Source organism: Lytechinus variegatus, chromosome 8 (genome assembly GCF_018143015.1).
Source record: "Lytechinus variegatus isolate NC3 chromosome 8, Lvar_3.0, whole genome shotgun sequence".
Lineage (NCBI taxonomy): Eukaryota > Metazoa > Echinodermata > Echinoidea > Temnopleuroida > Toxopneustidae > Lytechinus > Lytechinus variegatus.
Genome location: NC_054747.1, coordinates 20,487,454 through 20,498,005, shown reverse-complemented (window position 1 = coordinate 20,498,005; position 10,552 = coordinate 20,487,454). Strand labels below are relative to the sequence as shown.

The window sequence follows — 10,552 nt, the reverse complement described above, 5'->3', positions numbered from 1 at the left end:
CATTAAAAGGTTAAACGTTATCACACTGTAATAAGATGGAAAAGGGGCTTATCAAAGCTATGTTTCACAGAGGAACTGTTCGTCAAAAGACGCGATCAGGCTTACTATGATAATGTACTTGCCCCGTCAGGGGCAAATTTTTTCACTTTTGACAATGGAAATGACAATTTTCAGGCAGAAAAGTGCCTTCATTTACTTTTGTCCTTAAATAATTTATCATTTTTCATCTTTCAGGGGGGCACGTTGGGGGGGCAAAATCTCGTTTTGCCCCCCAAAAATTTTATTTGGGGGGGCAAGTGCCCCCCCTGCCCCCCCTCCGCTTCCGGCGCCCTTGCTGACTGATTAAAATTAAAATTGATTTAAAAAAAAATGATAAATTCGTTAAGCTGCATGTGGTTCGTTTCTCTCCACTCATTGTATTTTAATATTTAAATTAACTTTCATTGTTCATTCTTAAATTAACTATAGACAATATTAACGAAAACAAGGATGTTATTTGTAAGTGCAGTCCACTGGCGGATCCAGGGGGAGACAACGGGGACGTGCCCCCCCCCCCCTGAGAAGCAAAATTAAAATTTGTACTGTAAAACTGCCAGTAAAACAGAGATGTGCCACCTTATTTTCATTTGAAAACCTTTTTTTGCATGTCAAAATGTTCCTACGAAAAAAATTGCCCCCACCCCCTTTGCACAATCCTAGATGTGCCCCTGGTGCAGTCAGATTTCTTTATTGTCAAGATTGTCACGGTTGAATATTAATAATGAGTTTCATTTTCATTTAAATGAGAAGAAATTTGAAAGAAAGAAGGAAAGAGAGAAAGAAAGAAAGAAAGAAGGAAAGAAGGAAAGAAAGAAAGAAACATAGAGATATATTATGGCCAGAAATCACTATAACCGAGGGGGCGCTGTCCAGATTTACAAGCTTTACTATTAATTTCATTTACTTGCAATATTTGATATCGTCATTTATTAAAATTATTTTAATCTAAAAATAAAAAAAAAATGTATTAAATATTTGACAGAAAAGTATAAACAATCATTAATTTTCTTATATATATATATATATATATATATATATATATATATATATATATTTCTGTTTGAACTGATATAATGAATACGCACAGAATAGATCTGGATTGAATATGTGCGTTGGGGGACGGTACATATTTTGTTTTTGTTTGTATAAGGCCTATGTTCACCACCCCTTCTTCCTCCTCCTCTCCTTCTTCTTTTAGCTTCTTGTTTTTTATCTTCTTCTTTTTATTCTTAATCCTCCCATATCCTTTTTCTATATCCACCAGCTCCAAGAGGGGTGAAATCCCTGGTGGGGGCCGGGGGGGGGGGGATATTCAGTGATGGCTTGCTTTCGGTGATCATTATTTTTATAGTAAAACAAAAAATTGGAAAAAGATATATGACAGAAATTGTGTAGGCCTATGAATATACAAATATATATACTTGTCTTGAGTCGGCGTAGTACGCAGCTGCTTGCTGTACTCCGCCAACCGCGCTGAAAAAAGTGCCGAGTTGCATTATGTCTGAAGAGGCAGTCTAAATGGGAGGGGGGGGGGTGTCGGGCAACGAGCAAGCAGGTTATTTAGCTTAATTTATAAGCTTTTTCTAGGGACGGCCCGGGGAAGGGGGTTGGGGCACCCGGGTAAAATATGACGGAAAATACAAAAAGTTGGAATGTAGGGAGAAATTTAGTATAGGGAAACTAAAATGCTAAAATTATCATATGTGTAAAGGGGCTGACATATCCTCATTTTTTTTTAAATGTGCCACCCCAAACAATAACTCGGAACAAATTTACACTCAGAAAAGATAAATTCCACCAATTATATATAAGCACTGGCGTATAGATGGGTAGGGGAAACTTGGGGGCTATGAACCCTCCAAAGTTTTCACGACCCAGAAAAAAAAGAGAAAATGGGAAAAGGGAAATTAAAAGGGTGAATATTTCTTATTTTTTGTCAAAAGGTGAACAGTGGAAATTTCTGCTCGCTCTCCTCGCACCCTATTAGCTTTTTATTTACTTTTTATACCTCGGCTCATACTGTCTGGTCGCTTATTTTGGGGGCAGTACTGCCAAAAAGCACAGTTGTAATGGGATTCCACAAATTTGTAAAAAAAAATAAAAAATAAAAATAATAAAATAAAAAAAATCCACAAATCTCTGGCTCCCTCTAGTGTTCACCATTGTTAAGTCTTTTTCGTTGAACTCAACAGACAGCAAGGTACACGACTTGAAAATTATGGAAAAAATGATGAAATTGTATCATTTAGAACCTTGTATGCCGCCAATAAACATTACAGATTAGTTTACGAACTATCTTAGAGTGGGTCTATATACAAAATAAGAGGTTGTGTATGATATTTTGGGGATTATTGTGTAGATTTCGTAGGCAATGGAGAAATTACTGCTCTGCATGCTGTACCAAAACTACTATTGGCACACGTGTGTATGGAGTATGGTGCAGCTGCAGCGTGAATTTTTGCACAGTGCAACTTGCAATGCACGTCACGGAGAAAAACGACATGTAATGTGTATTCGTCATTTTCGTGCACTGCATTGAATCCAAGTGTCTTGTCGAATGAGTGCTGTGTGAAGTACGGTATTTGAATAAATTGTAAATGTAATTACCCTTTCGTCACCTTTACCGAGCTGCAGAGCAGTGTAACTGTGGCAGTAAGTCGGTGATGTCTGAATCAGTGAATGTTAAGGGTGTCAACTGTCATCAATTGATTTGAATTTGCCTGTTTGGTTTGATCCAGTCCGGGCATTTTCACCGACTCACGCCACTGGCATACAAATAATAGTTTCAAAAGACATGATAAAAATTAGAACAATGTAATGCTTCATGTGCTAGTGAGCATGGCAATTTTGTGGAGAGGGGGTAGGATAATTTTGAGATTTTGAACCAAAAATAAAACAAAAGAGTAGGCCTAGATGAAATTATTAAAAGAGAGAGGGGATGAGAAAGGGATTAAAGAAAGAAAAGACTTGACCATGGTCGAGCATGGTTATGTTATTTTTGTAACAAGCTTGTTTCTTGATCATGATCGACTCAAAGAGCTTTTTTGTGGGGGGAGGGGGTTGTGCGGAATTGTTATCTCCCAAAATCCATCACTAATTCTTACTATCGTATATTTGTAGGCCTACAGCTATTTCATGAAAAGTTTTTCACAGACCTGAGTTTTATATTTCTTAAAAAAAAATTATTTATTTTCAAAGATTTACATTGATTATGAAACTGATAATTAAATCTTCAATCATTAAAAAAAATCAATTTAATTTTATCAATTTTACGATAAAGAATATTTAACAGAGAAGAGAAATACGAATTCTAACAAAATGTGATTAACTCATTGAGTGCTTCGTGCACGCTACGTATCCTACTATAACATGCCACACTCGTGCTCGCACGCCTACTATTGATTGCTTTGTGCTTGCATTGTTTCCTACCCTTGCCTGCTTCGTGCATGACTGCGCACATTCGGAATTACAATCATTGTTACGCCGTTTTGCATTGTATTGCGCATCGCATGCATGCCGTAATTAGCACTATTGTGTGCAGTGCGAACTCTGCTTTTTGACAGATCAACTTACGCGGTTTACATTCGACTTTTTCGAGTATTTCTACATTTTTTAAAAGATATGGCTCCGCCTCTGAGAGGGAAGAGACCTAGGTTTTTTGATCCATACAAAACACTCCACTAAATGGAACTACTTGATACAACTCATATTTTAGCGGTAAAGATAATAACCAATCTATATAATGAGGACACCATTATAAGGGGTATGAAATTTCCTACAACTTTACTACACAATATTTTGTGGATAAACTAATCGTTAGAGAGTTATAAGCAATTGTAATCATGACTATTGAAAGGAGTGAATACGACTCGCGATCCCAAAATCAATGTGGCACAGGGGGGTTTTGTGGCTGGCACAGGGGATTAGCATCGGATTAGCACTGTGGCATTGGGTTAGTAGTGTGCTTGGCATGTTAAGAGTTAAAATGAAATGTAGACTATCATAATCAAGACTAGTTTGTGGCCATTATTAAATGATCTATTCAATAATATTTTAATTTTTTTATTGAAATATCAGGGTGAACTTCCCCTTTTAAAGAATAACAGAAAGTGTTAGGTCATTTTTAGTATTTGACAACAGGTCAAATGATAGCCAGCTCGTTAAAGCATACAATGTAATATAAGCTTTCCCAATCATAAATATAATGTAACCTGGCTACAAGTCATGTCACTGGTCTGTGCCATGGTTCCTTACCAGAGCTGAACTTTGCAGATAACTATGCCATGCAAGCTTACCTTTTTCATAATCTTTTAGAGCATTGGGTAGATACTGTATATCCAAAATGGGAGAGGTCTGTAAAAATTTGCCCTAGAGCTAATTATGAAATGATTTACTATTACACTTTAAGGGGAAGTTCACCCAGGAAAAACTTTGTTGTAAAAATAGCAGAAAAAATAGTAAAAAATATTGGTGAAGGTTTGAGGAAAATCCGTTAGAGTAAGAGAGCTATTAGAGTTCAAAGTTTTGGATTTGTGACGTCATAAACGAGCAGCTGCCCCATGTGTTATGTAATATAAAATGCATGAATTTAAAATTTTGTATGGTTCCTGATGACTTAATTTTTCTTTTCTATTCATGATCAGGTGTGAAATGATTGATCTATTTATATACAAAAGGTACAGTGAAAGCCATTTTCAATTTTCTGAGAATATGACATTTCATTGATTTTTTACCATTCGCTATACGTAGGAATGCTGCTCGCATATGACGTCACAAATCAAATAATTGAAATTCTAATAACTTTTTAAGTAGTTGATGAATTTTTCTCAAACCTTCGGCAATATTTTTTATTATTTTTTCTGCTATTTTTACAATAAACTTTTTGTTTATTTTTTTTGTCCCTTTAAGGGAATTTGATAAAAAAAGACTTGGGGGTTACTTTCTACAACCTTCTGCCTAAATCTGCAACATTGAATGTGCATTGCAGTGAACGGGGATTTTCTAGGGGTTTTTTCCTTCTATTTGGTTCTTTTGATCATTTCGGGGGCAAAATCGCCCCGAGACCCCGTGTAAATTTTCCCTGGTAGTGCAGGGGTGTGAGAGTTCAGATTTTTTTGTTTTGATTTTCAGCTTAATTTCAGCTTATTTTTGGCTTTCCTCTGTGCAAAAGTATGAGAGGTCTTTCTTTTTCAACACTTTAGATTTTTTCAGATTTTCTTTTTTGTGACCACTCACACCCCTGGTAGTGTTACACTTGTTTTTATTTGATCTAATCTGCCTATTCAGTTGACATAGACTATATTTTACTTTTTGCAGATGCCAGGCGGAGGTACGACCGTGAAGGACGTTGACCAGCAAGAGTTTGTGGTGGCGCTCGGCGCCTTCTTCAAGAAGTCTGGAAAGATGAAGGTCCCTGAGTGGGTCGATATCGTCAAGACCGGAACCCACAAGGAACTGGCTCCTGTTGATCCAGACTGGTTCTACACAAGGGCTGGTAAGTCCGAGCACACCTTAAAGGGGAATCCAGCCTTAGCCATAAAATGTTGTGTTCGAAAGAAGAAAAATAAATAAAACAGAATGGGGAAAGTTTGAAAGAGATCCTTAAGACTACATTATGTAGATTTCAAATGGGCAACTGGGTAAGTGAATTATGACAAGGGGCAAGGAGAACTTTCCCATTGGCCACATACTAATTATCAGAGGTTTGGGGTTTTTCTCCCAAATGGTCGTTGGCAGGGTACGGAAGGGGAGTGCCCCCAAAGGGGATCTTCATTTTCGATCTTGAAGACTGGAATAATGATGATCACAATTCATCAAATGGTATCAGTGTTGTACACAGAAGGTTACGCAGTTTCTTTTATACCACAAACAAACCCAGGCCTAGAAATGTCAATTTAATGCCCCTATTTAAGAAAATAAGCCAGTTCGTAGTTCCTTTCTGCGCATGATCAAAAGATTCTACGCATGATCAGAGGAAGGTCATTTGTACTAAAGTGACATGGTGGTTTAAAATCTAATGAGATAAGCACCAACTTTGATGTCTTGATTATTCATATATTCTTTTGAATTGTGGTTTTCATTTACATCCACAAAAAACAACAATGCGTCCACAAACGACTGGTATTTCACAGTTTGCCACGTACATTGTGCAACATGCTATGATTTGCATTCAAAGTAGAAATGCAACAAATACCTTCATAAAGTGTTCATTGGTGTGCTATTCTAGTCACCTGGTCTATTCAATTTCTTCATCCTGCTATGTAAGGCAAGCTTACGTAATATCTTGCTTTGAAATCTGCCTATCATAATGAAAGAAATGAAAGGTCATTTGACCAAAATTGTCCATGAAGTAACTACGAACTGGTCTATTGTACACTTTTCCTCCAGAAACATGACTAATATTTTCTTACTTCATTCACATTTCATTTTAGCTTCTACTGCCCGTCACCTTTACTACCGTGGTGGAGTAGGAGTCAATGCTATTGCCAGAATCTACGGAGGTAAGATAAGTCACTCGGTCTTTATTTTTCCAGAACCAAGATGAAAATAACCTGAGGGATGTTTCACAAAGAATTAAGTGTGATTAACAACCGTGCTTCAATGCTGACACGCACATGATATGTGTAACCCGTTATCTTATTGATTAATACGCAGTAGGGTGCATCCTCTCAACATGATTTAATCGATGCAATGATGTCTTCATCTGGGAATGTAAGTCTGAATCTAAGTCGCACTTGGATTTTTGTGAAACACCCCCCAGTATTCTCACTTTGTCATTCTGGATAAATGATACAATATTGAATTCATTCATTCTTTGGTACAACAGAAGACTATGGTGTAACAAAAGCAAGTTTCATTGACGCAATTTACATTTTGCACTCATTAGATACAGCTAGGTAGGACAAACATTGCTTGTTTGACCTTGAAACATTGCGGAATTCAGTGTACCGTAATTGAATTTCACATAAGAATTTGTGAAAATCTGTCTTGTAAGTGAATATGCAGCTGTCGACAAATAATAAGAATTATGTCACAATATTTTAATTCTATTCATCAACTTGAAAAAAAATGCAAATAGATTTATCAAAGTCAAATTTATCTTGACTATTTTGAGAGAGATTTGACTAAAGGGAGATGTCTGTTCGTACGTCAGTTTTTATGAGAGCAAAGAAAAATCATGAATAATGGTCTTGCAAAATTCCGTCAAAGAATGACAGAGTTATGAATTTGACAAGTTTTGATTTTCTTAATGTCACATTCAAGCAGCTCCTATGAAAAATGGGAGAGCATGTGATTTCACAAAATAAAAACCTTTTGAAATTTATGAGTTTATTATCATTTGATGGTGTTTTCATTAACCTGTAATGGATATTTTTCCAGTTTTCACTAAAATCAACATGTCAGGGTAGTGCCTCTGGTAAAAGAGTGGAAAAAAAACACTTTCAATTAAATTATTCTTGTATATATGTATTCAACTTGCACAGTAAACTATGCACAAGTCGACCAGATTGCATGTATGTAAGACGTTTTATTTACATTCTTTAAGTCGAATTCTAGTCGAACATATTTGTGTGAGCTGTCTAATGAGTTTTGACTAAAGGGTTACCAGTAGTAAGTTCATACCATGACCAGTTATGTTCAAATCATAGCCAAATAACAAACAATCGAATCATTCTTTCATCGTGTAGGACGCATGCGCCGTGGAACTCGCCCAAGCCATTTCAACAGGGGATCCACCTCCGTTGCCCGCAAGGTTCTCCAGGCTCTCGAAGGCCTCAACATCATCGAGAAGGAAGGCAACTGCGGACGTCGCCTTACTAGCCAAGGACAACGTGACCTTGACAGGATAGCAGCCCAGGTCAAATCAAAACAAGGAAGGAAGTAAAGTCACATGACTGACCAGCCTAGTCACATGACCATGCTATGTGATTAACAAGATCAAATGAACTTGACCATAACCCACATACTCCTGAGTCTCCTTTGACAATTCTTGAACTGTCAAATATCAACTAGTCACCATTACATCAATGACATGTTTATTTGATATGAGATGTTGTCATGGATACTCGTGCCCGATAAACTGACGATCATTTTCCCACAAACACCGCACAGTCTGTTGAAGAATTCAGGAACAGAAGGATTTGTTGAGAATTTTCAATAAATGCAGTCATTCATCAAATGTATTTCCCAATTTTTGCCTCTTATGTTTTTTAGATGAAATCTTGTGTAGTTGTGTGCATGATATTACATTCAGCTTTTTGTTTTTGCAAATTCAAGGTGGACATCGTAGTAGAGTCTGTCAGACCAGGTGGGTTTTTCATAAAGCTGTTCGTAAGTTAAGAGCAACTTAAAGAATGACTGGTGATCCTTTTTTTGCGGTAAATGGTATATTCATTGGAGAAGGTTGGCACGTAAAAAAGGTTCACCAGTCGTTCTTAACTTACGAACAGCTTTATGAAACAACACCCATGTGGGTGTTACATCAAGCTATTCATAAAGTTCCAAACAACTTTACAATTTATCGGAACATATTCTTAGCTGCAAGGTCGGTTTTAGGGGATATATCATACGGCAGTGGAAAGGGTCACCAGTCGTGCATACAGTCATTCGTAACTTACAAACAGCTTTATGAAACACCCACCAAAATGCTGAGAGCATGGTATTTACATCTTCTTGGTCAAATTTTGCGCAACTTCAACAGATCCCACCGATATGCAGATTCTACTGCAGAACCTTTGTTTGCAAAAAGGAGAAGTTCTCGAGAAACATTTGTCTGATAAAAGCTAGGTTACTTCAATCTGTGATGTGTTATTGCCTGATCTTGGTCCATGTTTTTACTGCGCAGAAGAACGACCAACTTTTGATGTGCAATACAAGTTCAGAAGAAAAAAACATCCTGCAACCATCTTCATTGTGGCATAATAAACAATGTTGTTATACATGTAGTATATTGCCCTTTTTACACAGGATTTTCTTAACCCCGGACTATCGCTAACCCCGTACTATCCTTTACCCCGTACTATTTTTTTTCCTTTTCACACATGCCAAATTGTTATTGCTAACCCCGGATAAGGAATGCTTGCTTTTCACACACGAAACTCGCTAACCCCGGACTAGTGGTTTTTGTCGATCATTCGTAGCACAAGTACTTCACTCGTACACTTTTTACACACGCTACAATTTCCTTAACCCCGTACTATAGGTGGGGCCAAATTGCCATTTAGCCCCACCTATAGTACGGGGTTAAGCTTAGCCCACTTTCGTTTTACACATGCGATCTTAACCCCGTACTATTGCTCTTAGCACCGCAATTGGTGGGATAACCCTGCTTTTTTGCAGGGCCAAATAATCCCGTACTATAGGTGGGGTTAGCCCACTTTGCAAAAATGCTGTGTAAAAAGAAAGTGGGCTAAGCTTAACCCCGTACTATAGGTGGGGCTAAATTGCCATTTAGCCCCACCTATAGTACGGGGTTAAGGAAATTTTAGCCTGTGTAAAAAGGGTATATAATTATTATGGCATCAGGGGCCTGTTTAAATGAAGACTTGTGGTTACTCTGCCATTATTGTAACTACCATGGAAACCTTGATTGTGATTGGCTGCTGAGCCCTGTTACCATGGTAGTTGCCAAAGTGGAAAAGAGTTCAAAATAATTTTTACTCTATGAAATAAGCCCAGGCCTTGTGGTCCCCATTTACAGTAATGTTGTTTGGTTGCACTCGAGAGGAAGGATAGATAGCAGTGAAGATAAGAAAGAGAACCTATAAGAGAAGGGGGGCAAGAGGATGATAGACTTGGAAACGGGCAAATCTAGGGGGTGTTTCACAAAGATTTAAGTTTGACTTGAGAGTCACACTTAAACGCTGAGTTTCTTGAGTTATAAAAGGCATGACCACATTGGTCAGATCATGCCAAGAGGACGTGCACTACTGCGTATTAATAAGATTATGTTGCATATTGTATATATGCGTCTGCATGTAAAGTGCGGCTCTAAGTCTTACTTAAATCTTTGTGAAACACCCCCCAGAAGGGTTAAAGTGAGTGAACCAGTGCGTGTGAACGAGGGAAAAATGGAAGGGAAATTACAAATGAAGAAGAGGAAAATGAAGCGATTATATATAGTAACATTTTCATTTAAAAAGAAGTGGGGCACTTATAAAAAAAAAAAAATCACCCCCTATCCTTTATCCCCCCCAAAGAAAAAAAACTGAACAAAATGGCTAGTATTCTGAAGTCTGGTTTAATTTGATAGACCATGGTCTAACTATGTGCTAAAATTATGGGAAGCCAAAAGTGTCAAAAGTTTTATGTTTCTTATATTTACTGTGCTCTTCCGTGATACTTCAATAGTGAAGACAATTATCTTTTTATACTTTCTAGACAATTATGAATGATTTGAATGCCAAATGAGCTGAAATATGACATCTCTACTGTTAGTGATTCATGAAAAATTGGCTATCCATACTTAAACAACTTTAAACCTGACTTTAAGTTAAACCGACTTCAGAATACG

The 10,552-nt window shown here is 37.3% G+C and overlaps 1 protein-coding gene across 1 annotated transcript; it reads left to right on the top strand.

Annotated features, from left to right (window-relative positions):
• Positions 1–2,177: 2,177 nt before the first annotated feature.
• Positions 2,178–8,222, top strand: LOC121420133 (40S ribosomal protein S19-like). The gene is made up of 4 exons (XM_041614669.1): positions 2,178–2,239; positions 5,356–5,533; positions 6,471–6,539; positions 7,728–8,222. The coding sequence occupies exons 2-4, from the start codon at positions 5,356–5,358 to the stop codon at positions 7,922–7,924; spliced, it is 444 nt and encodes a 147-aa protein (XP_041470603.1). The 5' UTR covers positions 2,178–2,239; the 3' UTR covers positions 7,925–8,222.
• The last annotated feature ends 2,330 nt before the right edge of the window (positions 8,223–10,552 follow it).